The 26570-nt window shown below is 35.2% G+C and overlaps 3 protein-coding genes, 2 long non-coding RNA genes and 1 pseudogene across 15 annotated transcripts; 2 read left to right on the forward strand and 4 right to left on the reverse strand.

The window, feature by feature from the left end:
• Positions 1–181: 181 nt before the first annotated feature.
• LOC104744462 (peroxidase 28-like) lies at positions 182–1998 on the reverse strand. The gene is made up of 3 exons (XM_010465523.2): positions 1740–1998; positions 979–1445; positions 182–707 (listed from the first exon to the last, which is right to left on the reverse strand). Exons 1-3 carry the CDS (start codon positions 1941–1943, stop codon positions 419–421), a joined length of 960 nt encoding a protein of 319 aa, XP_010463825.1. The 5' UTR covers positions 1944–1998; the 3' UTR covers positions 182–418.
• Positions 1999–7314: 5316 nt separating this feature from the next.
• LOC104744464 (uncharacterized) lies at positions 7315–9715 on the reverse strand. Of its 8 annotated transcripts, none has more exons than XR_015582172.1 (8): positions 9296–9713; positions 8858–9182; positions 8623–8791; positions 8453–8518; positions 8260–8286; positions 8008–8038; positions 7798–7943; positions 7315–7697 (listed from the first exon to the last, which is right to left on the reverse strand). It is a non-coding gene; the product is annotated as an uncharacterized LOC104744464 (long non-coding RNA). The 8 variants fall into 8 exon arrangements; XR_015582170.1 differs by having other exon boundaries at positions 8364–8518; XR_015582171.1 differs by lacking the exon at positions 8008–8038 and having other exon boundaries at positions 7798–7863; positions 8364–8518; positions 9296–9715.
• Positions 9716–13204: 3489 nt separating this feature from the next.
• Positions 13205–16550, forward strand: LOC104744465 (multiple C2 domain and transmembrane region protein 14 pseudogene; annotated as a pseudogene). The gene has a single exon (XR_015582972.1). The product of XR_015582972.1 is annotated as a multiple C2 domain and transmembrane region protein 14 pseudogene (transcript).
• A 542-nt stretch (positions 16551–17092) lies between these two features.
• On the reverse strand, positions 17093–19384 carry LOC104744466 (beta-glucuronosyltransferase GlcAT14A). Of its 2 annotated transcripts, XM_010465526.3 has the most exons (4): positions 18664–19384; positions 18175–18250; positions 17896–18011; positions 17093–17676 (listed from the first exon to the last, which is right to left on the reverse strand). In XM_010465526.3, the coding sequence occupies exons 1-4, from the start codon at positions 19154–19156 to the stop codon at positions 17225–17227; spliced, it is 1137 nt and encodes a 378-aa protein (XP_010463828.1). In that variant the 5' UTR covers positions 19157–19384; the 3' UTR covers positions 17093–17224. The 2 variants fall into 2 exon arrangements, with proteins under 2 accessions (XP_010463828.1, XP_019092082.1); XM_019236537.2 differs by lacking the exon at positions 17896–18011 and having other exon boundaries at positions 17483–17676; positions 18664–19260.
• A 3146-nt stretch (positions 19385–22530) lies between these two features.
• Positions 22531–25365, reverse strand: LOC147926185 (uncharacterized). Its single transcript, XR_015581487.1, has 3 exons — positions 25231–25365; positions 24313–24836; positions 22531–24207 (listed from the first exon to the last, which is right to left on the reverse strand). It is a non-coding gene; the product is annotated as an uncharacterized LOC147926185 (long non-coding RNA).
• LOC104744467 (protein PNS1-like) lies at positions 22730–24715 on the forward strand. Of its 2 annotated transcripts, none has more exons than XM_010465527.3 (3): positions 22730–22863; positions 23087–24235; positions 24334–24715. In XM_010465527.3, the coding sequence occupies exons 1-3, from the start codon at positions 22759–22761 to the stop codon at positions 24529–24531; spliced, it is 1452 nt and encodes a 483-aa protein (XP_010463829.1). In that variant the 5' UTR covers positions 22730–22758; the 3' UTR covers positions 24532–24715. The 2 variants fall into 2 exon arrangements, with proteins under 2 accessions (XP_010463829.1, XP_087342993.1); XM_087486867.1 differs by lacking the exon at positions 22730–22863 and having other exon boundaries at positions 23367–23502; positions 23628–24235.
• Positions 25366–26570: the final 1205 nt, after the last annotated feature.

Genomic DNA, 26570 nt, shown 5'->3' on the forward strand with positions numbered 1-26570 from the left:
AGAAAACCACATACACTATACTTTCCTAGTTATATGTTACATTATAAACACAATAGTAATGTGATTTTCATTTTGGTTATGTGTATACCGGAATTGGTTCTTCTTTTTTCCGTAACTTTTCGCTCAAGTAAATTGGATAGAGCCGGAAAAAATTACATATCCAAGTGCTTGAGCATGAGAAAGATAGAAACTCTGAATTAGTTTGGAATCAGATCAACTTAAATCACAAATCTGGTACCAACGTAACATCTTGCGGTTTTCTGGTACCAACGTAACATCTTGCTGTTATCAAATCGATTCACCAAACCTTATTTTAAGGATATACATACATAAATAAGCAAACAATCACCATTTCACAATTCATCAGAAGCAAGAAAGAAAATAAAAACAATCAAGAATAGAAAAAGTTTATAAAGCTTTAGTTGAATGCTCTACAATTCCCCCTGATCTCACCCGCTAAACCCGTAAGCACGTCAACGGCTCCCATCTTCACCATCGCAATCGCAAACTGACGTTTGAATAGTTCGTTGTTGGCTGCGTACTGAGACACAACATCAGAAGTGGCCGGATCGGTCGCCATTCGCTGGTCAATAAACAAAATTCCTTTCCTCTGTCTGAGCTGACTAAAGAACAAGTTGTCGAATGAAAACGGCGTTGACTGGTCCAGTGCCGCAAAGCCGCCTGGAGCCGCACATGTGTTCCTTAGGCTACATGAGAATTATTCAATATATATTACAAGTCTTCTTACCAACAAATACCTAGTTTCAAATCCTTTTTTTATTTTTTGTAAATAATTTTTCTTTTCAACTGATTGTTTCAATCATTGTTCTGCTTTAAATAATAAGCTTACCCTAGGATAATTATCGAATGATCGTATTCAAAACATTACTAAATAAAATATTTTGTAAGAAACTTAGTCACTAGCTAATATATATATCCCATCTATATAGTTTATGTCTTAAATCTGATTTAAATTACCTGGCAACCAAACTGGGGTCCATAGTTGGGTCGGGCTGTCCGGTTCCTTGAAAGTTCGTGACTCGGTCACCAAAATTACCACAAGAAGCGACCCCAACCGTGTGCGCACCCAAAAGCGCCACCGCATCGAAAACGTCCATCCCTTTGTTGCCGAAAAAACCTAGCATACCTGCGACAGAGATGCCTGGTCCAGGGAGGATCTGCTCTGCGTCTGCAAGGTTCGATACAAAGCCATCACGACGTCCGGTAGGTACCGGGTAGCTCGGTCCACCACCTAAGAACACGGACTCACGTGTGGCGAGCGTGATTATGTCGGAGCACGAGACCTTCAAGGGGCATTGAGCTTCGAGTGCCGTCTTGATCTCGTCGATCAGCTCGAACCCTCGCACGCTACCGTTTGGGCGGGCGGTTTTTTCCGGTGATGGTTGAGTCGTCGTTGGGTCTATGAGGAGAGAAGCGTCGCATCCCTAATAGTGATCATAACAAGAAATTGTTTTAAACAATAATAAGTTAATTTTCTAATCTATTTTACTTTTCAGAAATTATATATCTGGTCATGTTTTTACATTTAACGTTTACTTTTAATGAAATTAAAGTTGATTTATATATTTTGAAATTTTAAAAACTTTTTTTTAAGAAAATATAATATAGTCAACACATAATTTAATTGGCTATTTCGTACCTATTTCTCTTTGATTGCATCGCTTTTGGTAAACCTAACGATATCAAAATTGAAGATGGATGTTTGATGAGAATCATACCTGGACAAAACAGTCATGAAAATGCATCCGAGTCAAGGCGGCCGTGATTGAAGGGTCACGAGCAAACTGCTGGCGGACCAGGTTTTGTACGATAGTCTCTGCATTAGGGCACGATTGACTGTAAAACCCGAATCTTAGCTGTGCTATTGCCACGGGGAAAATCAAGAAAATCAAGAGTATAACAGAAAAGTTTGCAATCTTCATCTTGTTTAGGTGGAAAATGTTGCAATATGATAGTGTGTTATGTTCTTGTGCAATGGCTTATGAGACCTCTTAAATCAACAACTACTATTTATACGCCAAAATGGGCCGTTTATAAAGAAAACTAGCAATTGACCCGCGCTACGCGCGGGAATTAGATGAGGGTTTTTTTCCAATTGTTTTGTTACTTTGTTTGTTGGTTATATATTGTTTCTCTTTTCGTCTGGTTATGTTGTTCGTATGTTTTTCTTTGGTCTTTTGTTCGGTTATTTTCTTCTATATGTTTTGTCAGGTAGTATAATGAAGTCAATTTTAGAATTTTTATTAATTTTAAATCATCATGATTATTTTTTTTTTTTAAACATATCTTATTATATAAACCTTGGTTCTCAAAGTTAGTAATTCACCAGATCATGACACGTGTTAGTTTAAACGATCAGAGATCAAAATTAAAAATTTACCAGATCATGACACATATCAATTTTAACGATCAGAAATTACAGTTTTCAAGTATTGTAAAACAAAGCATAAGATAATTGTAATCTTATTATATTAAAAAAAAACAACTAAGATAAATATATTATGTTCCATCCATATCAAAGTTTCACTGTAGACAAAAAACAAAAAAAAAACAAAGTTTCACTGTTACAAAGATTCTCAATCACTACATGGTAAAATAAATATACTATGTGCCATCCATATTTAGTCGTATAATTATACTATATAACCTAATACATTAAATTTTATGTCTTTGTTTGCACAAAAAAAAAAGAAAAAAAAATTATGTCTCTACGGTTAGCCAATTTCGGACACTGAGTACTGCAATAAGATTTGTGAAGGCACATGCGAAGAAAACAGAGATCATGAAGAACCGATTGGAAGTCTTAGGAAAAAAACTTGAATTGAAGTCTAATCTTTTTATTATATTTAAAACCTTATTATGTAAACTTGGGTTTTCAAATTAGTCATTAAGATGATCATGACACGTGTCAAGTATACCGATGAGATGTTGACACGTGTCAAAAAATAATTATTTTTCCAAACAGCTAATTAAGAATATAACATTAAATCTAAACAAAATTTACATGTTTATATCTAAAAAAATTTCTAAATCAAAAAGAAAAATTAACAAAACTAATATGTTTTCCATTGTATGCTACTTATATTATACGTGCTTTCTTAATAAGATTTTGACATGTATAAACAATCAAGTAATTCACTAAGCATGTATATTATTATTAATAAATAAATAGTGAATAATAAATTTAAAAAGAATAACATAAGTTATGTCAAAAGAATTATTTTTTTTTGAAACATAATAGAACATCTAATTAAGAAAATTACATTATATCTACATAACATTACATGTTTATATCGAAAACTTTGATCTTTGATTTTTTTTTCTGATATAGTTTTACCGATCTATTGCGTGGGTCTTTGATTCGTGCGTGGTTTTCAATGGAAGCTATCAGATGCAATGAAATGAAATCGAAGTAGATAATTTAATCGAGAATGGAGACACTGATGGAGGTTCCAAAGTGATTCTACAGTTAGTAGCATTATAAGTTTGGAAGATAAGTCAGTGGTTGATGTTTCTGGTCAAAATTTAGAGTTTTCTTTTCTGAATAATGTTGATGATTCCGGTACTGAAACAAGAGCTGCTTGATCGAGTAATTGAGAAGCGGTTTCAAATTTGGGAAGTTGGAACGGTATACCATTTTAAAATTGGTTTCAAACCGGATTCATGTGGTTTTCTATCGGATTAGGTTTGTAAACCGTTTAAACCAGGTATATGGAGAAATATATGAGAACTTTGATTCGGGTAAAAATAATTTGAGAATTTATGATTCGAAAATATTTGAGACGAGGTCATAGCTTTAAGTTGTTTTGGTACAATTGGATACTTCTAAAGAGTAAATAGGTCGTTGATCCTTAACGTGATTATGACATATGTCATATTTTGGATTATATATAAAGTTTCTATTTTGTATATCTGAATTATCTAAGACATATATACCATCATGATTATAATTTTCTCATTTTTATTTGTATTATATTATATTAACATTTTTTCAGTTTCTCAACTTTTATTGGGTTAGTCATAAAATCATTGTAATCGAGTAGATAATTTTCACCAGTTGTTCATCCAATATCTTTGGAGTAAAAAAACTTCATGGTTAAAGAAATTATGTCACAAAACAATTTTAGTAATTATAAGAACTATAATTATGCCAAAATGAAAGTAAAGCAACATAGAATTTGTTTAATTTGTTTAGAAGACATTTTATAGCTGGTGATAAAGAGCATACTTTAACAATAAAATAATTTTGGGTGTAAGAACATATTTTTAATGGTAAAACATAAAATAAAATTGTACATGATTAGTTATTAGATGTTGCTTTGATGAATTTGTTGCATGTAAAATATCTTGTGAATAAGTTATGAAACGTTTTTGAAATTTGACAATAATAATATTTGTAATGATGAGTATTTGGCAAAAATTTTAGTGGGATATAATTTAGCTTTAGATTATTGTAATAATTGTTATAATATATTAAAATATAAAAATATAAATAAATGTATGAAAGTAAATACAAATATTCTCTAACTTAAACTATTTATATATTTACTTTAGGAAATAAAATTTATTTATATATTTTTTTAAATTGTTTAAAATTTAGAATTTATTTTCTTCAACGATTTTTAAACCCGCACGATGTGCGGGATCTTATCTAGTAAAATTAGAAGTTAAGTTTGTATAGTAATAGTCGTTGTCTTGCTTTAGTCGTTAGTTGTGCTTAATTAAAATTATTTTTCATTTTGTCATTGGATTGTTATTTGGTTTAATTATATATGGTTGTAGATAATCTTTTCATTTATTTTATTATTTTGTAACTTGTTTGAGTAGTTTTTTGTTGATGCTTTTGTATTTGTAGTGATTAGTTAGTGGTTTTTTAAAAGATTTGTAACAGGTATATTTATTTTAATAATTCAAAGTGGGGTGTGATTAGTTTTTTTTATTTTTTAGATGAGTTAGAATTGGGTTGTTTTTAGGGGTGTCAAAATGGGTAGAAACCCATGGATTTACCCTGTTTGTCTATTATTTTAATGGGTATGAGTTAAGTTTTTATACCCATATAAATAAATGGGTTTTAATAGGTTTGTCCAATAGGTTCGTGGGTTTATCGGGATAAACCCATTAGGGTTATGAGTTACCAATGGGTTAATCGAAAAAATAAAAATAATATATATATGCATATAATATAATATAGTATATATTAATATGTATAATATTTTCTTTTTGTAACTAATTTATGTAAAATATCTAAAATAAATGTTAAGTTTTTCTAGCAAAAAAAAAAAAGTAAACAGTAATATATATGTCAATGATCTAAAATGAATGTGAATTTTTTTTTAATATATAGATATTAACTTTTTAAGCTTGAAAACTTTAGTTGGTTTTATAATGCTATTTTATATAATATATTATGAACTTAATATCAATTATTTTATTTTATTTTATTTATATATGGGTAACCCATTTAGCCATTGAGTTTTTTATAATTGGGTTTGGGTATATAAATTCAACCCATTATAATAAATGGGTCAGATTGAACCCCCCCCCCCCCCCCCTCCCCACAAAAGTCTCTAACCCATATGGGGATAGGTCGGATCGGGTCTCTTTACTTGGCTGCTACTTCAAGCATAAAATAATCACGAATTGAATAATAAATGCCATTTTCCTCTTTACTCATTTTTGCGTTTTGACCTCTTTAGATACCCAAACCTTTATGGAATTGTAAAATTATGCAGGGGCGATATAGTGGAAGGAAAGATGTGGTTGGATAAGCTAGGTTGGAAGGAAAACAAAGCAAAGGGTGATCAATGCTGGAAAAATATCAAGAGAGCATTACACAGAGTCAAAGTACAAAAGCTACAAAGATACTACGCTACATTGCCACATTTCAACCAACAATCAACTGTAGCATCAATGACATGGAAAATAGATGTGACTGCACTGCTACCACTACAAACAAATGATCAAATTCATCCTGTTCGTTTAGATACCATCTTTGTAATTACCTTCTGCTGCCTTTTTCAAATGTTCCAAGCCTGCTTTTGTGTTGTTCTTGTGAAAATACTCTTGTATTCCTTTGATGTAGTGTGCCTCCACATTTCCACTTGCTATGCATTTCTCCATGAGGTCTTTGTATTTGGTAATTGCTGCTAGTGGATTCATAGCTAGTGGCCTCAGCGAATGAAACATTAGAGGATTCATATTAGTCAAGAAAAAAGTAGAAGACAAAGTATAATCTGATTATCATGAAGTTGCAAGTGGTAGCTTTATATAAAACTGCGACTTAACTCAATTGAAGAAGTGAGTAGTGGGCTAAGCATTAGATGAGAGAGCTTTGAACGACCGTTTGACACATACTCGTTACAATGGAAATTGAAGAGAGGGCAGGCTAAGGGTGTCGAGGAGTGGGAAATAATATTTAATTTATTTCTAACCATTGCAACGTGAGAATGTGAAACACGAGGAACATAGAACGAAGCAGGAAACGGATGCCTTGAAAGCCGCACATACGAAGACGGCGGGTAGGAGATACGGTTGTTGTTAGGGCAGCTAACAAATTTGGGTTTGATATGGGCCAAGTGTTAGTGGGTAAGTGTACCACTACAAGAAATATGCGTATTCTTAGCACACAAAAAACGCTATTATATCGTTTCGATAGCGATTTCGTAAACGCTGTCTTTGCCGGTGCTATCTTAGAGGGGACACATACAATAGCGTTTTTTCTCTATGCTATTAATTGTCTCTCTATAATAGCATCATATTATTGCTATATTAATATTATTATTAGCATTTTTCATTTATCATATTATAATTAATAGTAGCTATATATTGTTGCTATAATATATATTATTGTAACACAATATTTACATTATAATTAAATCTGATACGTTTTTGCATACTGTATTTAAGATATTTTTATATAAATTAAAGTTGATCAAACAATATATATTTATATTATATATATATATATATATATATATATTATTTCATAAACATACCAATTGCTAGTAAACTATAAGTTCCGGTCATTTTTTTTAGCAAGGTTTGCATCTTTAAAAGGAGATCTCAATCGTGGAGATCACAAGTGAGAGGACGAATAGGCAAGGCATTGTCGACAATGCAGATATGAAAAGTGTGAAAAATTGCGAGTCTATGTTTCTAGCTGTCCCAAATCTATAAGGCGCATGACGAGTCAAAAAGGGAAACGAACAAAGCACTTAGGGGCCCTTAAGATTCACAAGGACATACCACCAAAGAGGCAGATGGACCATCATTATAGTGAGTGGAATTCAGGAGTCAAGCCAACCACGAATTAATAACTAAAATCAAAAGACATGTTGTGTTTCATCCGCAAAATAAAGAAAACGAATAATACAGCATCATAGCCCCTTCTCAGTACAATTCCTCCACCAGAAAACATAAATCCAAGGGTCAAATTTGTTTCAAAAACAAAACCAAAATCGATTAAAAGATGCTCCAAAGGAAGTCTTGAAAAGGTCACGCCAATGGAGCATGAGACGTATATGTTTGAAGTTTTTAGAACCGAATGATGTCTTGTAGGCAATCAAAGAAATGAGTGATTTTGACTTCTCTCTCCCAGCATAGATAGCTTCTGCAGATCCCCCGCGTTCTCCTTGTGCAGCCATCTCTAATAACATGTAAAGCTTCTTGATTGGCATCTGCGTGCGAAAGTATAACCATTGTTAAGGTAAACAAACACAAAATAGTTTAACGGGTTTTAGTCTGTTTTATTTCCGCGTGGAGAAGGAGAAAACTTACGTCATTGAGAGCCTCTGCAGCTGCATCGGCATCATCCTCTGAGAAGAGGTTTAGCTGCTGTAGCACCTGAAGCACAGAAACAAAAGGAAGAAAAACAACTGAGAATTTAACCAACTAAAGAATCGAGATTGATGTGCAGTTAGATTCTGTTGGTATCTGTGACAGAGAAGGAATCACAGATACCAACAGAATCTAAGAAGGTTAGTTCACTTGTTGTCCCAAAGACGAGAAGTTTCTTCCCCTGTTAGAAATGATGAGAAGTTTTTACCATATTAGAGATGTTCCACTGTAAGAAATTAACTTACGGTGATCAAACATAAAAGAAAATGGATACTGAAGGAAAATAACTTTGTCCACAGTATCAAATATCAATGCATATACGTATCAAACCTTTGAAGTGAACAATTTTTATTCAATTATCAAAACTCAAGTAACAAAAAAAAGAAGTCAGAAATCACTCACATGTTACGGTGATGGTGACTGAGAAACCTGCAATAAACTAAATAGATATCACAAATTCGTGGGAAACTAAAATGAAGTCAGATTGGTAAAAGATCTATACATACAAACTCCAATCACCCAAAAAACTGAGTTCATTCATATCCTAAGAACAAGGTGAATCAGATAGAGAACTCTTGGCTATGAACTAACTAACATGTGGTAAGACACTTCTCTTGCCCGCCGGATATGCCTCATCTCATTGCATTTCCAACCAATGTTTCTGCACAAATATCAAGCCCGAGGATATGAAGATTCCACACAAAACATAATTAAGTAGCTAATCAAGTCCTGAAGAAAAAAGATTAGAATTTAATTCAACCCCACCTACTACAAAAGTTAAACTCCACATTACATTCTTCAGTATACTCACTAAGAAAACATGCTTCAAAGAGTTCCATAAAGACGAAGTGCCTTCCCTTCAACGACCTCACATTCTGCTTCCACGCCTAAATGCTCATACCTCACCTCTGTGCTCAGGAACTCCACACCGACCCTGCAGGTTTTTTAAGCTCAAGTCTCATACTTTCAAGAAGCAGATTCACAATCATATACATATTACCTGTCCATCCTTCTTCTGATTTTGTTGAGCAGCTTGAGATTATCATTCTCAATGTGTTTGATGAGCTTCTCAATCATCAGATGACGTTCCATGGCTTTAAGCTTGGTGACATCAACAACCTTTTTCCCTTTCTCTGCAGCCTCGCCATGGTTTTCCACCAGAGAAAACCGCAACCGTTTAAAAGTGGGAAATCTCTGGATCCCACCCCATTGCAGATCATGCTCTTCTTCATCAACACCATTCTCAAGCTCATTTCTTAGAGAGCTGCTCTTGGAACAAGATCCGTTGCTTATTCCAAAACTTGTTTAAATCGAATCACGTAATACTTGAATTAACAAACAAAACCCATATCATTACAGATTCATACAGCGAGAAGAATCAACACAAATGTTGCAAAAACCCCTAAAATCTGAGATAAGCAGAAGAAGATGAGATTACCGAGAAAGACTTAGAAATCCTCTTTGTGACGATGGTGGAACTGATATAAATCAACATGGAGGAAACCCTAAGTCGGAATCTGGCTAGAGGTTGGTTTATATAACAGAAGAACTTACGGCAATTTAAGGGAGAAGTAGTGGACTGTTCATTAAATCAGAGAAGATGGAAGAACATATTTAACAGTTACAAACGAAACCGTAGCAATTGTGATGGAAGATATGGAAGGATAAGTGAAAGTGTAGAGGACTGGAAGACTTCAATTCGCATCAGATGGTGAAACGGCATGGAGCGTGAGTTAAGGAGAAGCAACCGGTGGAGATGGAGCGTCGTCGACAACGCCGATAAGAGACATTCATACGTTTAATCAAATAGATAGAAAAACGACTGAGCCTAAATTATCTCTGCAAAAATTTGGGGTAAGTCCAATCCGAAAAACCTAAAATATTTAATAAAGAAGGCTGAGGTGGCTTTACCAAAAGAGAGAAAAAGCTAACTTTATATATATAGATTAATTAAAAATGAATTAATACATCTTGTATATATATGTCGAATAGGTCAGTCAAATATATTTAAACTAATTAAGAGAGGTAAATCTATATATAACCCAAAGGAGTACGTATGGACTACTTTGAAACATTCCGCGTGCTGCCTTATTGTGTATTCAATTATTTATATAGACAATATATACGCCCTCTAGGAATTGAGAACGAATGTAGCTAAGTGATGGCAATTAGAATTCTACGTTGGAAATAGGATGAACAATAACTAATCATTGAATTTTTTTAATTTCTTAAGCTACTTGTTCTAGCAATTGGATCTTTGAATTTTTCTTGAGACCGATATGCGAGATAGACTAAAGTTTTAGACAATCTTGTTCCTATAATATATGTATGATTTAGTATATTCAACGTACGACACGAAACAACTAAATTTATTTACATAATATATAGCAAGTAGTGTACATACTTAAGTACGTAGAAGATAAACGAGCCATCACACCATTAAATGTAAATCAACATGGAGTTAATTTAATGCGAATGCAAAGACTCGTTCTTATTGTTATTGGGTTACTTTCATGACTGTAAATATAAGACCACAGCATATTTCGTAGAGATTTGTGTAAAGAAGTTGTCGTTGAGGAAAAAAGATAAAAATTTGGTTGTAAGGTGACATGCCCATTAATTACAAATAGATAGGGTCTAAGAAGCCTTATCTTTGGCTTGATAGAAATTGCTATTTTTTTTTTCCTCTAAAATAATTGAATCCGGGTATGTGTTTATGGAAAATGGACCAAATTACATGGTTCAGTAGTCATTATATCCTGCTCAAGTTGATAACATTTCGTCAATCGGTGATCGGAAAAACGAACAAACGAAAAGAAAAAAAAAAAGATAATTATATGAACAGAAATTTTCAATTTTTACCTGCCTAATAAGTGATTTCAGATTCTGCTGCATGATCAGAAATTACAAATAGGGTTATTTGGCGTACTCTCTCATTGGTAAATTACAAAGGTGATAAAATGTGGTCTTGTGAGAATGGGCCGTAGCCCGATTTTTTTGCTGATCCATAATTTGTGAAAATTTTGGTTTGGTTCGGTTTACTTATGGTTTGGTTACCAGATTATCTCTGTTCATCATTTTTTTTTCTGTAGTTTCAAATATAATAAAATAAACAAACTTACTTAAAATAATTTAATCTCTCTTTAAGAAAAAAAAATATATAAATCTCGTACCAGCTTCTATCAGCAATTCTGTATTTGCTTACCTGAAAATAATTGATTTAAATTGTTGAAGCCCATATGAAAACAAACAAAAGTAATAATAGTTTTATACAAAATAAATACCGTTGGAGAAAACATATCTGACAGCAATTTGTGGAAAATAGTATTATACTAGTACTATAATTTTTATATTTGAGAAACAAATGCTTGAAGAAAAGTTATATACAGGACAGGCTTTCTATTTATTTACTTGTAATTATTCGAATATCTTTTTGTTTTGAAAAATTCGTTATATTTATGTCGATAGTGTAAGAAGCTCGAAAACAAAGCAACGTTCATTTCTGCAGAGAGCAGGCAAGTAAGCAAACTAAAAAAGTAAAGCAAGTTGGGATATTACATTTTATTAATCAATAATCGACCAAAAAGGTTCTATCAACAATTATAAATAATAAAGAGATCGAGGACAAAACATATAGTAATATCATCTTCATGCCAAATCATCAAGATTCTCTGATGTTCTTGTTCTGAAGATCTTTTTGTTTAAAATCTCGATCTACTAAAGTTGTTTGCTTTAAATGAAAGCTTCTCTGATTGTGGCAATGACTTTGATTATTGATCTTTATTACTAGTACTATGCTTGTATTAAGCATATTAGGTTTTGTTTGTATATATATAAGAAAAACTGTAGAAAAAAAAAAAAAAAAAAAAAAAAAAAAAAAAAAAAAAAAAAAAAAAAAACTGTAGATTCTTATAAAAACGCACGTCAATTGTATTATAAGAGTATATATACTTTGATATATTCTGAGTTCACGTACGGATGACTATTTTTTTCTGATAAGATTCGTAAACTGAGTACTTCCAAAGTTTCACTGAAAATTACAATTAATGAGTAGTACTATTTGTAGAATGAAAGATATGTAAATGATGTATATGTGTGCCGTGCACGTGCGCATACTGGAACATGAACTAACGGCTTCTGATGTATTGGTTTGGTACTATATACTACTATTATAATATGAGTGCTATAAACAAGTACATGACATCCAGATACATAGGGAAAAAAACACACACATGTGATGTGATTGAAATTAAAAATCATGCAGATATTATAAAAAGATTCTCCTTTTTCCAAAATAATATAATTTTGCCGGGCCATGCAAGCAAATATTTCATGTTCGCATGATCAAGAAACATTTTGGTGTAAGTTTTTTTTTTTTTTTTTTTGATAATTCACATAAGAAACATGGCAGCAGTAAGGATAGAAATTTTACTAGAGATTATCTAAAGCCATCACAAATTAAAAGAATAACGAAATAAGAGTATCATGCATGGATTGAGAATGAATCTTGAGAGGTAAGGTCATTCATGAATAGAACTATAGAAGCAGTTGAGGCATGTGAAAAAATTGCTAAAAAGTGTTAGGTATTATTATCATCATGAGTTGCAAATTGCTAAAATTTCGTGACTTATAAGTAGAAATAGTATGTACGCGTCTCGTTCCTTTGTGGTTATATTATGTTAACAGTTCTTAGCATTCGTAAATGTCTCTAAAGGGATATTTAACGGCCTCTAATTGGTTAAATTAACCTCTAAAGACTGAAAAGCAGATTTATTCAAAATACTTTAACTGAAAGAAAGAATAAAACAAAATTTATGTTTATGATATTTACATTTTTTTTTCCTTGTGTTTGGATTCGGTGATATTAGTACATGCATTGGTTACAGCATAAGCATAACGTAAATCAAGACCTAAGCAAATATCAGTTCATTAATTAATTTGCAACGTTATAAAATCAATTATTTGTCACTTTGTTCATGTTTCAACACGGAAATCTCTGCTATTTTTATAAGTAAATTGTAGAAACGTTTATTAATAATAACAGCAAATTTTTTTAAAAAGTCAAGATTTTTTTTTACATAGAAAAAATGTATTTTCTTCTTTCAACTAATATATGATTCCACGCCACCAGCACCAAGCATGGTGTTCAGAAAATAAATTACCCTGCCTGAATTAATTCTTTCTTTTATTTATTCAAAAGTACTTTACAAAAAAAAAAAAAAAAAAAAAAAAAGATTCGTCCTCTATTTTAATATTAAATCACGTGGCAACTTATCCTACGTGTCAATACTGACGTGTCGTAACTCTATCTCCATCTCCTTTTTAAAGCTTCACTCTCTCCACCATTGAACACAAACAGTGCTTCCTCTCTCTCTCTCTAGAAAACAAAATTTCAAATTTTATTTCTCTCTCTCTCTCTACAAAAAAAACTGAACAGTCTCTCTCAGTCATCTTCTTCAATCGTAAGAAACAAAACAAAATACAGATCAGCTTCTTGTTCTGTGAGAGACGGAAACAAATGGCGGACAATGTTCTAAGGAAGCTGATAGTGGAGATCTGTAGCGCAAGAAACCTAATGCCTAAAGACGGTCAAGGAACAGCGAGCGCTTACGCGATCGTCGATTTCGACGGCCAACGACGACGTACGAAGACAAAATTCAGAGATCTGAATCCACAGTGGGACGAGAAGCTAGAGTTCTTCGTCCACGACGCAGCCACTATGGGTGATGAGATTCTTGAGATCAATCTTTGCAACGACAAGAAGACTGGCAAACGTAGCACGTTTCTCGGCAAAGTTAAGATCGCCGGAAACGCGTTCGCGGCGGCTGGATCTGAAACGCTTGTTTATTATCCGCTCGAGAAGAGGAGCGTTTTCTCTCAGATCAAAGGTGAGATTGGTTTGAAGGCTTACTACGTCGACGAGAATCCACCGCCGGCTGCGGCGGCTCCTGCTGCGTCGACGGAGGAGAAACCTGAAGCTGTCCCCGCGGCGGCGGAAGAGAAGGCGGCGGAGAGTGTTAAAGCAGAGGAGGGGAAGAAGAAAGAAACAGAGGCGGCGGCGAAAACAGAGGAGAAGAAGGAAGAGGAGAAACCAAAGGAAGAAGCTAAAGCTAAACCACCTAAGGAGAAGAAACCCGACGCGGCAGCTCCACCACCGCCGGATACTAAGGCGAAGGCACCCGATGCCGCCGCAGCTCCTCCTCCTCCTGCGGCGGTGGTTCAGAATCCGCCTCTACCGCAGAAAGCAGAGACGGTGAAGCAGAATGAATTAGGAATTAAACCGGAAAATGTAAACCGGCAAGATCTGATCGGAACCGATCTTGAGCTTCCTTCTCTAACCAGAGATCAGAACCGTGGTGGTGGATACGATCTAGTCGATCGAATGCCGTTTCTATACATCCGTGTAGCTAAAGCGAAGCGAGCTAAGAACGACGGAAGCAGTCCTGTCTACGCCAAGCTCGTGATCGGAACAAACGGTGTGAAAACCAGATGTCAAACCGGTAAAGATTGGGATCAAGTGTTTGCTTTTGAAAAAGAGAGCTTAAACTCAAGCTCACTTGAAGTCTCTGTTTGGAGTGAAGATAAAGTTGAGAACGAAGATAAAACTATTTCGACTACTGAGAGTTGTTTGGGAACGGTGTCGTTTGATCTCCAAGAGGTTCCTAAGAGAGTTCCTCCGGATAGTCCTTTAGCTCCTCAATGGTACACGTTGGAATCTGATAAATCGCCGGGGAATGACGTCATGCTCGCTGTTTGGTTAGGGACTCAAGCTGATGAAGCGTTTCAAGAAGCTTGGCAATCTGATTCCGGTGGACTGATTCCGGAGACGAGATCCAAGGTTTACTTATCTCCGAAGCTTTGGTATTTGCGTCTAACGGTCATACAAACTCAAGACTTGCAGCTAGGTTTGGGATCCGAACCTAAGTCGAAGATCCCCACCACTGAGCTTTATGTGAAAGCTCAGCTTGGACCTCAAGTTTTCAAAACTGCTAGGACTTCGATTGGCCCGTCGGCGTCTTCGTCTGGATCCGGTAACCCGACTTGGAACGAGGATCTTGTTTTCGTAGCTTCTGAGCCGTTTGAGCCGTTCTTGATAGTGACCGTGGAGGATCTAACGAACGGGCAATCAATTGGTCAGACTAAGATACATATGGGAAGTGTCGAGAGGAGAAACGATGACCGTACTGAACCGAAATCGAGGTGGTTTAATCTCGTTGGCGACGAGAGTAAACCGTACTCCGGGAGAATCCACGTGAAAGTTTGTCTTGAAGGTGGTTATCACGTGCTAGACGAAGCGGCTCACGTGACGAGCGATGTTCGACCATCAGCTAAACAGTTAGCAAAGCCACCTATTGGTTTATTGGAAGTGGGTATCCGTGGAGCTACTAATCTACTTCCGGTGAAAACTAGGGACGGTACACGTGGCACCACCGATGCTTATGTGGTTGCTAAGTATGGACCGAAATGGATTCGGACTCGTACGATCCTAGACCGGTTTAATCCGCGGTGGAATGAGCAGTACACTTGGGATGTCTATGATCCGTGCACGGTTCTTACGATTGGAGTTTTCGACAATGGACGGTACAAGCGGGACGAATCTGGAAAGCAAGGGAGAGATGTTCGGGTTGGAAAAGTCCGTGTACGCCTCTCGACTCTCGACATGAACCGCGTCTACCTAAACTCCTACACCTTAACCGTGATCTTACCAAGCGGAGCCAAGAAAATGGGAGAAATCGAAATCGCGGTTAGATTCTCTTGTCCATCTTGGCTAAGCATTATTCAAGCTTATGTCACACCAATGCTACCTAGGATGCACTACGTCCGTCCGCTTGGTCCAGCTCAACAAGACATTTTGCGTCACACGGCTATGCGTATCGTGACAGCCAGGCTAGCGCGGTCTGAGCCTCCGTTAGGTCAAGAGGTGGTTCAATACATGCTAGACACGGACAATCATGTGTGGAGCATGAGGAGAAGCAAAGCTAATTGGTTCCGTGTCATCACGTTCTTGTCACGTGCCGCAACTATAGCCCGTTGGATTCACGGGATTCGAACTTGGGTTCACCCACCAACCACCGTTCTCGTTCACTTGCTTCTCGTGGCCATCGTCTTGTGTCCACATTTAGTCCTCCCAACCGTTTTCATGTACGCGTTCTTGATCATAGCTCTAAGATTCCGTTACCGTGGCAGAGTCAAAGTCAACAGCGTGGACCCACGTTTCTCTTGCGTTGACTCTGTTGCTCCTGACGAGCTCGACGAGGAGTTTGACGGTTTCCCGGCGACGAGACCACCGGAGGTTGTTCGTATAAGGTATGACCGGTTAAGGGCATTGGCCGGTCGTGCACAGACTTTACTAGGTGACGTGGCGGCTCAAGGGGAGCGTGTTGAGGCGTTGTTCAACTGGAGAGACCCACGCGCCACGTGTATATTCGTGGTGTTCTGTCTTTTCGCGTCGTTTTTGTTCTACATCGTGCCGTTTAAAGTCTTCGTTTTGGGGTCAGGTTTTTACTACATTCGACATCCGAGGTTTAGAGACGATATGCCTTCCGTTCCGGTTAACTTTTTCCGTCGACTTCCTTCTATGTCAGATCAGATTCTGTGACTTGGGAAAAAGGGTTATAATCGTGTTTTATTTGTTCTTTTTATCTATTTTGGGTCATGTAATCCTCAGATATTCAATTATTTTATTTTTCCAATATATCTTCTTAATTTACTTCTTATAAAGTAAAGCTTCTTAAATTTGAAGAGGTGGGTCCGTGAGTGGACCTTAAGATGTAAACTTCACCAATTGGTGGGAATTAGACCGTTAGTGCTTTGTAGGGACAATTACTTAATTGAAAACGTAAATATTAAACTCGCATTAAAAAACAAACAGACAAAAGAAAATCGTATATGATTCGTGATTTAGGTAACGAAGTTGGTGTAGATGACCGTTGCAGCCTCGTAGTCGTAGGAGCGCTGCTCTAGGGAAAAAGGAAAACTCAAACACGAACCGACCAAAGACAAAGGAAGAATATTATTGATTGTGTTACCAAAAAAGGCAAAAGGCTATTTCATAAAGCCATTAAAATGGTTGTCGCCGGTCACCGCCGGAGTAGTTTAATCTGATTCAAACCATGACTAACAAATGAATTAAAAAACATAAACAAAATTCTTCAGTTTCTCAAATAAGGATAAAGCTTTTTAACATGTACTAGTATCACAATTTAGCCCACCAAACATTCAAATGACTTTAAAATTATTTCTAAACATTTTCTTTATTCCCTTATGAAATCTCTAAAGAACAAACACCAACCCCAAAACAAAAAAAATCAAGAAAGAATAAGATCAAAAGTATCTTCATATAGAGTTTGTGTAACTCACACTTCTCCTATCTACATTGTCTATTGAAAAAGTTTTTTCTCAACAAAAGCCTTAATAGTAAACTCTTCAACCTTCTAGCCCCCGGACCAGGACCTGTATCTAGTTTAGACCCACGTTTCCGTTTCCTTCTCAGAATCTCTCGGTCTATCCTATTGAGAACAGGGTCATTGCTCTTGAACTTCCTTGCGAATGGTCGGTTGCTCATTACCATCTTTCTGTAATCCCTTGTCCCTAGAATCTTAGGGTGCTGCTTTGGCGGGTTGTCCCAGGCGATGTAGTGGAGGTCGTGGTTCACAGTCGTGTTCTTGAACTCATCCGAGTTGCATATAAGCGTCTGAAAATAGCCTTCCGGGGATGAAACGAAGTTTGTGTAGTAGAGAAGGAGTGTTCTTGGTAAGTTGTCATACCCTATTATGCAATATTCCGAGAACGGTCTTGACAGTAATGTCCACGCAGAACCTGAAAAGATATTTTATACTATGTTATATCTAAAGAAAAAGACAGTTCGCCTAAGTTTACTTCTAACTATTATCCCTTTCTACCTAAGTAAACTTCTAATTATTAGGTAATCCAAAAGAAAACTTATAAATATGATATCATCTTTAGAAAATGAAGGAAGTGTTATCCTAGTTATGAAAATAAATATATGCACTATGACTATGTAAAGCAAGCCATTACCTGTGAAGAGCTTGAAAGAAGTAGGGAGGGCTCGCTGATTGCTAACCCACCAAATCTCTGACTTGTTGAGGCTGTAAAGACCTGGATCTATTATTATTGGTTTCCCTCTTTTGTTCCTACACGTTTTTATCATACCAACATTAACTACATAATTTTTTCCTTACGAAACCAATAAGGAGGCTATTAAAACCACTTGTGTTTTTCCTTTCATAGTAAAGAATAGTTAATTTCAATGATAAAGTAGTGGAAAAGGAAAAAGAAGAAAAACTAAAAACTTACATTTTCCATCCCAGTCGGCTTGAGTGCTGTATGAAGTTGAGATCTCTAGGCAACTCAGAAAACGCATAGATCAGATCTGCATTTATTTTATAAATTTAGTAAGTTTACAAAAGACTTACATCACCACATACAAATACTAAACTATACTACTATATAGTTAATTAAAATAGATAACCCGTTGTTATAACCAAAATCAATGCCTAAACCGATCGCAACCAAGTGCATTCATGTATCACAGACTAATCCTGACCATTGCATTCTTATGAATCATCATTAAGTTTAGAAGCAAATAAAGAAACATACAGACTTTAACTAAGAATGGTACGTCCTTTGATCACACAAACCTAGATCCATTCCTAATCGACTAATCCAAAAAAAAAACTTCTAAATAAAGATGTCAAATTAAAACGAACCAACCAAATAGGAAACTTTTGGTTAATCAACTAATTTAGTTAATTCAGTTTTAAATAATCAAATCACTCACCGTACCGTCTTGTGTGACGAGAGGGTAATCAGAAGCACTAAGATTGATGAACCAATCCCACCGACAACATCTCAAGAGCAAAGCCATTGCGTGAAGCGTAGTCGCGAGCATCGTCGGTCCTCTGTAAGTAACCAGATTCGGTTTCCCGACGATCATCACATTACCTTCCGGCTGAAACAGAGGCTCTCCGGCTACGAACCTTGCCATCTCCAGATGCTCTTCCTCGGGCGCTTCCAGGTCTAGATGGATCAAATAGTGGTTTCTTCGGTGGTAAAGAGATCGGAGGAGGCGTTTGAGTTTACCGGCGTCGCCTTTAGAGGCGGAGATTAGGTAGGCGAAACAGGGGAGGGTAGAGGTGTGGTTTAGGTTGGAATCGAGGGGTAAAGTAGGGATTTTTGAGGAAGTGAATAGAGTTTTGGTAGTGGGGATGATGTAGAGAAGAGAGAAGAGGAGTGAAGTAAGAGAGAAGCAGATCATCAACAGTTTCTTCATCGCCATTCTTGTCTCTCCCTCTCTCTCTGTATTTTTTTTCTTCGAATCTCTCTTCTTGAGACAAGAGAGAGAGAGTTTATGTGGTTTAGTGATGGATAGTTTGTAGAATCACAACGATGCCCCTTTATTTTTATATTTTTATATTTTTATGTTATTGCCCCTGAATAGTTGAAAATACACATAAACTCCCTTAGTTCTAATCTTAGTAATCACATAGACGTGTTAATCTGTTATAAGTTCTATAGTGGAATTAAATTCCGTACTTAAAAACATATTCATAATCAATGTTGTTTCTTGTTTGTTACAAGATAGCTTGAGAGATATTTGTCACCAAACTTGACATAAAGATGGATCAACAAACATATTAAGGGAAATATTAACCCCAACAAAAAAAGAAAAGGAAAAAAATTCAATTATTTGTGTATCGGTATGTCCGTATGGAAAAATGTATTTGTATTCCAAGCTCTCTCATGTATAATAAGATTTTGTGACGTTTGAATATGAAATTCTTTCAAAATAACTAAGTGAAAGATGAGTACATTTTGGTGATATTAACGATCAAATCAATTTTTTAAAATTTCTTTGCATGCATTACCATAATTCCTGAAGCCGGAATGTTACAAGAAACTTGTCCATTATATGAATTAGTGAACTCATTTCACTCGATTTCATGTTCTTTTAGCATTTTGATTTGACTTGGAATAATTGATTGAAGTTTGTCTACAAATATTTTTGTTTAGTATTTTGAACATGTCTATAATATCATAATGCTAAACAAATCAAGTTAGTGCTCGGAATTATAGACTTGTTTTTTTTTCTCACATCCTAATCTATATTATATAGACTTGTTTTTTTTATTTCCTCTTTTTAAAGGTATTTGAATTTCATTCATTTAATTGGTGTAATTCACCATTTTTTATTCCTTTTTTAAAAATAAAATAAGAGGTATATATTTATTAGTTTATATTAAAAATAAAATACATTATTAGTTATTAATTTATATTAAATGTATTGTAAAACCAACTATTTTGGACTTTGATAAGGGTGTGCTGCGTACGGCTTTGATAGAGATCTATCGGGTGCTGGTATTGATCTATCATGTGCTGGTATCGGGTGCTGCGTATGGTGTGCTGCCTACTGTTTTGGTAAGAATTTTTTGGATGCTCGTTAAGACAAAGTTGATAAATAATTTGTATTGTGTTGGGTACGTAAAAAAAAGTATTTATATCCACAAAATATTTAAAATTTAGTCATTGGGGTCTATATAGCTTCTAGATTTTTTTTAACACGATAAAAGCATTTTAATATAGGTTTTAAGATGCGTCTGACTTATTTTTATGTGTGACAAATGTAACTGCATTTTTATTTATGTTTACCACACAAAAGGTAAATTTACTGATCACGTAAAAATTGTTTTTGAAAAAATATAAAATGGAAGTAGGAATGATTGTAAAAGTTCAGACAAAATCTAACTGAGAGTTATGAAAATCTAAAAAATAAAAGGCAGTAAGTAAAGATTTGGGGTTCCTTGCTTTGAAGCTAAGTCGTCCATACTTTTAGATCTTCAAACTCTCGCTACTCACGTGTGTGTGTGAAGCCAGTTTACGTTAGTAACCTTATACTATCGAATAAGATTTTGGAATTTAGCAGGGACACGGTTGTAAATTCCAAGAAGCTGATATTAATGTACGCGGTTGGCCGAAATTGTGGATGATGTCAAATTGTGGGTACGTCCGGTCCGACCGATGATACATTTTGTGTTTGGCTCTTCGATTTTTTTTAGTAGATGTAAGTACATACATTTTTAAGAGACTGAAATTTACCCAGTTTGATTTACATTTTTTTTTCTTTCATTTTTTTCGGATCGAACTACAGTATTCGAACAAACTTGGGGGTTTACTGCAGGGTAATTTACACATTTTAAAATGTCAATCCAGAACCGAGTACGTTATTACATGGGGTTTGAACCATTCGGTCAAGAGCCCGATAGAGGCCCAATTTATAAATGTACTTTGTAAATTTGTTTCCAGGGGTTTTTTTAGACCTTTTCAAAGATACTAAACATGATCAACTATTTTAAAATGCCAAGTCTTACTAATTTCTCTAATACATAATTTTATTTTATTAGACTTTCGTAGGGAGAGAGAGAGCCACATAGAAGAAAGAAAAAGATTTAACGTGTTGATGTAAATTTCCATGTGATAATGGTTATAGATTATCAATTGTGTACTTGTGGAATGTTTGAGTTGGTAACTAGAACGAAGTCCACTTTACCTACTTTGTCTTTTTTGGTTTAGGTATTGATTTGTACGCTTTCGAGTCCAGGAGTAAGCAATCCATCTTGACCAACCTCACCATCAACATTTTCTATTTTCTCTCTAACAATAAATCAATCTTTTTAGTATTTTTTAAAAAACTAAAATATATATATTTTTGATTATTCTTCCATCATTTTATAGGGAGCACAAACATTTACATTTCTAATTTTATTTTTATTTAATACATTCAATTATAAAATTAACAATGAAACTTCATTTAAGTAACAAATTGTTGTCAGGACACTAACACCACAATAACACATTTTTATGGCTAAAGTTGTCGTTTATTTTGATTAATTAACCTTTTTCATAACGGCTACAATTATATGCAAAATATATGTGTTGTTCCGAAACTTCTTAGTCATAAAAAGATTGCAAAATAAAAAGAAGGCAGAATATTGAATATTCATAGCAATCCCGTGGATAATATTGAATAAAGTTTCGGTACTTATCAACTCTCACGCCTAAAAGTAACAACAGAGGCATAAAGGAAAGAACTGAGCAAACGTATTTAGTTTGTGTACTCTCGTTTCTTCTTTTTCTTTTCCTTGAAATATCTTTTATATTTTAGTTATTTCTTTGCTTCAAATAACTTCATCTATCGAAACTAAGTTTTGTTCATCAAAGATTGAACTTATCATTATAATGTTATACAAGTCTCCATCTCATCAATTATATCATTATACGCAAATAAATACCACCAATGTAAAAATTAACGAGAAGGTTCAAAGAAACCAACATCAAACACGTCAACAAAATCATATACTTGGATAGGAACCAAGGAAGTTGAGAGAGACAATTGTGGATTTTAGATCGTATATTATATATTATATGGAGTAGGTAGCCAAGATGAACCTACATGTATCAAATACTACCAAAATATTAACCTAACAGAAAGAAAAGAAAGAAAAAAACAATTTAATGTGTTTGTAAAACGTATAACTATAAGTTTGTGGAGTATGTTAGAAGACCATATGAAATATTGTTGATAATGTTGATAAAAATAATGAATTTTGGGGGATCAGGAAATAAGGAAACTATAAACTAAAAAGTCAAAACAACAATGTAAAGTGTAGGTTTAGCTTAAAGATGGAGTAAGTCAAAAGTATTGGAACAATAAAGTATGTCTATTAAATATTCGAAATTAATTTTATAGAACATCAATAAAATGAAAGAAGTGATTGACTAAGATGTATGTATATACATATATACAGAGGAATGAATGATTGACGAAGATGGTTAAGTGGAACTTGGGTTTCAAGGAACACTCCTGGCAAATACAACGCAGCTATGCCTACACCAACAAGCAACGGCCATGCCTCTCGCTTGCAGATTCAAGAACCAAGAACAATGTCTCCTCTTCCTCCTCCTTCTTCTTCTCCAATCGCCTTCAAGGTATGTTATTCCTCACTTTTGAATCAAGAAACAGGAAACTCCTTTCTTGATCTCTGTATCTTCTCCATCTCTGTTCATTTCTTGACTCAAAAAACAAATCCAAGACTCAGATTTTCTTCTCTCTTATTGTTTTTCAATGGTGGTTTTTTACTTGCATCATATTCATATTAATTAGCCTCGAATCACCCATTGATGAGATAACCAATTTGTTTGTCTTTTGCAGGAACAACAAGGTAGACCACCTCCCACCACACATCAAACAATATCCGGAAAACTCTTTAGAAACCTCTTTAAGGGTCTTCTCTTCTCACAACTAACCTTAATCTCACTTCTGGTGATTGTTCTCACCATTCGCGGTCTCATCTCAGCAAGTTCACAACATTTCCACCCCAAGAAGTGGTACCCTCCTTTACTAGCGTCTGTTGCTGTCTCAGGAGTTGTATCTTTAGCCTGGCAATGCATCTTTATCTACAATCCATCTAGAGCAGTCAGAGCAACGTTCTGGCTTAGTCCAATACTCACCTGCTCGGTAGGGATCTTGCTTGTTCTTATAGGCTCGGCAGAAGATGCAGGGATCGGTTCAGTTTTTGTGCTTTTCGCCATTACTCAGTCTCTCTATGGTTGCTGGATCACTACCAGGTTTGAATACACCGATAAGATATTATCACTTGTTACAGCATTTCCACCTGCAAGAACCAGAGAAGTAGTCTGTTTATCAATCACTGTCAGCTTGGTTTACTCTGGTTTCTTGGTGACTGGAATAGGAGGAGCAACTTCCACTAGAACAAGTCTAGATCTCTTGTTCATATCCGTAATCTTGATAAGCTTAGCATGGACGATGCAAGTTCTCAAGAATGTACAACAAGTTGCGATTTCGAGGGCAAGATTTGTAAACTTTGCTCATGGAGAAGAGATGGACGCTTGGGATGCTTTTCGCATCACTATGAAACACTTGGTTGGGAGCATCTGCATTGGCTCGACGCTTGTTCCAATCGTCGTATTCATCAGAGGATCGATAAGAAGCGTTAATCTGATGTCAGGGAGCAGCGATGAGGTCATGTATTCAGGTGCTGATTGCTTCTCTGCCATTGCCAACAAACTCATTACACTTGGAAACAGATGGGGCTTTGTACATGTGGGAACTTATGATAAAGGATTCGTGGAGGCTTCGAGTGACACTTGGAATAAGTTCAGAAGTACAAGTGGGTTAGAGAAACTGATTGATTCGGATCTCACAAGCTCCTTCTGCTTCCTCAGTGCGGTTTCTGTTGGAGCTGTCTCTTCATTGACTGCTGGAATATGGATGTTGTTAATCCACAAGGACTACGCCTTGGAAGTGACTCTCTACGCTTTCATAGTTGGATATTTCGTGGTAAGATATATTCTAAGGCCATTAGCTGTAAAGATGATAAAATTGACTTGTACAAAAAAGTAGCTTATGTTTTGTACCTGGTTCTGTGTTTGTTTCAGGGAAGGGTAGCTTTGGCGTGGGTACAGGCATGTGTCTTGGCTTACTACGTAGCTTATTCTGAAGATCCTCACAGTGTGCGGTTTGACAGTACAATTCCACATCGTATTCAGCGTCTTCAAATGTTAAGTGCTCACCGAGATAACAGAGAGCTTGAGGTCGGTAGAGAGAGAGAAGAAGATAGTTATAATGATTGTTGACTCTTGAGGGGAGACTCACCACAGACATGTAAAGAAAACACAAGACTTATAGATTCTATTGATAGGCAAGCTTAAGCGTGTTCATATGTAAAAACTCCAGCTTAAGAAACAATGTACATACTTTTTTCTCATTACCTCACGAAACGTTGTGTCTGCTTATCAATAAAGATCCATTTTTAAGCTAGGGATCGATTACACCAATCACAAAGAGAGTATTGAGGGAGTCATTAGTTTGCTTAGATGAACACTACATGCCTGCTGTCACGATTTGTGCAGTTAAAGGAGTTAGCCCGTTCCACCAAAGCCTAACAGAGAAAGTTCAAAGAAGAACCAAGTTCACCACAAATTTGCAGTTTTGCACATAAAGAAGATTGAGGTATATATATACATACCAAGACAATACAATGCAGATTTGTAATGAGGCCTAGAAAATCTCGACATAAAAAAAAATCAATGAACGATGCACAATGCAATGCACCTAAAAGCATCAGAGAAGAGAATATACAGTTCGAGATTGCAACTTTTGAAGCATGACACTCAGCCTAAGAAGTCAAAAGTGTTCTCTCAACTTAGCAATAAAAACTTTAGCTGTATACAATGGGACTTAATGATAGCTGAAATTTTCAACACTTACAAAGCAATAGCAAGGAAGAGAAGCAATGAACAAGTAGAAGAGAGAGAGAGAGAGAGATGTAGTACATTTGGAATCGAATGGTCAATATGGGAATCCGCCGCGAAAATAAAAAAGTTTCGGGTTCGTCGGAGAGAGCTTTGAAACCGCCGATCAAGAAGGTCAGGCGAGTTTTGGAGGAGATCTCGAACCGGAACAAAACCGGTCCAAATGTCGTTGGTTATAGGGTACATTTAATCTTACAAACGTTGTCGTTTTCTTATTGGTCGTCGTAATCTAGTACAGTCTGTATTACTCAAACCAGGACTAATAACTAATTATAGAGCCGAACCACTCGGTTTAACTTGCTAGTCTATCTACACGGTTCGCACATAAATCTCATTATTAATACAAGTTAACCAGTAAATTTCAATCTCTATATACATTTTTTAAAAACATTTAGCAAATAAATCTTAAAGTTAGAACTTATTTACAAGCATGCCATTGGTATTAGTTATTAATTTGTTTTTTATTTGGTTAATATATATATAAGTTTTGATTTTGGAAAACAAGATTTCTCACTCTAATAAAATTTCCAACACAATAGGAAGTTAGGAACGACTCCGTTTAATATTAAGTATATAATTAATTTAATTATATTAAGTTTCTAATTTTATAAAATAATATGAATTAATTCTATAAATACACACAATATTTTCCTTTTATAAATCACTACTTATTTAATTGTATGTTATACTTCTTATAATATAAAACAATAAACCTCAAACAAAATACTTTCTACACTAAATAATATATATCTATATTTTTAAGGTCGCTGAAATGGATGTTTGGGTGGATCGAATTGGAAGAACTGAACACCCGATCACCCCAAAAATACGTTTAGCTCAATATAAGATATTGGATTTGTAATCTAACTTGTAAAATTGTACATCAAATGAACAAACCACATTTAGATATAATGATCTTTTGCCAGAAAACCAAAAACCCTAACGATGAAATTCGGGGGTCTTCACTTAGCAATTTGTATCGAAATTTTCATTTGTTTTTTTAAGTATTTTATGACGGATAATGAAATTGTTGGTGTTGTTGTTGTTGTTGAAAAGGGTTTAGAAAAGCTGCCAATGATGAATGAATATTGTGGCTAGAGGTAAAAGAACCAAAAGCTTCAACATTCTCCAAACCCCTGACTGGACAGTGGGAGCAAAAGCGTCTGCCAAGATTTCAGAAGCAATAACTTCTTTTGGAAGAGTAGAGAAAGAGTGAGTACACATGTGATGATTGTTGTTAACTGCAATTTTTATTAAAAAATTAATTCAATATTTTTTATTCAATAAAAACACATTAACCCTTTGAAACACATTAACCAGTTTAAACACATCATATATATATAGACCAGCTTAAAACTGCT

The sequence above is a fragment of the Camelina sativa genome, chromosome 15 (genome assembly GCF_030686135.1).
Source record: "Camelina sativa cultivar CO46 ecotype springtype chromosome 15, ASM3068613v1".
Classification (NCBI taxonomy): Eukaryota; Viridiplantae; Streptophyta; class Magnoliopsida; order Brassicales; family Brassicaceae; genus Camelina; species Camelina sativa.

Bases quoted from the DNA above. Each gene is read 5' to 3' on its own strand.
- LOC104744466 (XM_010465526.3), bottom strand. From the start codon at position 19,156: ATGGCGATGAAGAAACTGTTGATGATCTGCTTCTCTCTTACTTCACTC. The intron at 18,251-18,663 runs GTACGGTGAGTG...AAATAAATGCAG, and splicing joins CCCTCTCGTCACACAAGACG to ATCTGATCTATGCGTTTTCT. The intron at 17,677-17,895 runs GTAATGGCTTGC...ATATCTTTTCAG, and splicing joins TTCTTTCAAGCTCTTCACAG to GTTCTGCGTGGACATTACTG.
- LOC104744462 (XM_010465523.2), bottom strand. From the start codon at position 1,943: ATGAAGATTGCAAACTTTTCTGTTATACTCTTGATTTTCTTGATTTTC. The intron at 1,446-1,739 runs GTATGATTCTCA...GATCACTATTAG, and splicing joins TTCATGACTGTTTTGTCCAG to GGATGCGACGCTTCTCTCCT. The intron at 708-978 runs GTAATTTAAATC...ATTCTCATGTAG, and splicing joins GACCCCAGTTTGGTTGCCAG to CCTAAGGAACACATGTGCGG.
- LOC104744467 (XM_010465527.3), top strand. From the start codon at position 22,759: ATGCCTACACCAACAAGCAACGGCCATGCCTCTCGCTTGCAGATTCAA. The intron at 22,864-23,086 runs GTATGTTATTCC...TGTCTTTTGCAG, and splicing joins CTTCTCCAATCGCCTTCAAG to GAACAACAAGGTAGACCACC. The intron at 24,236-24,333 runs GTAAGATATATT...TGTTTGTTTCAG, and splicing joins TCATAGTTGGATATTTCGTG to GGAAGGGTAGCTTTGGCGTG.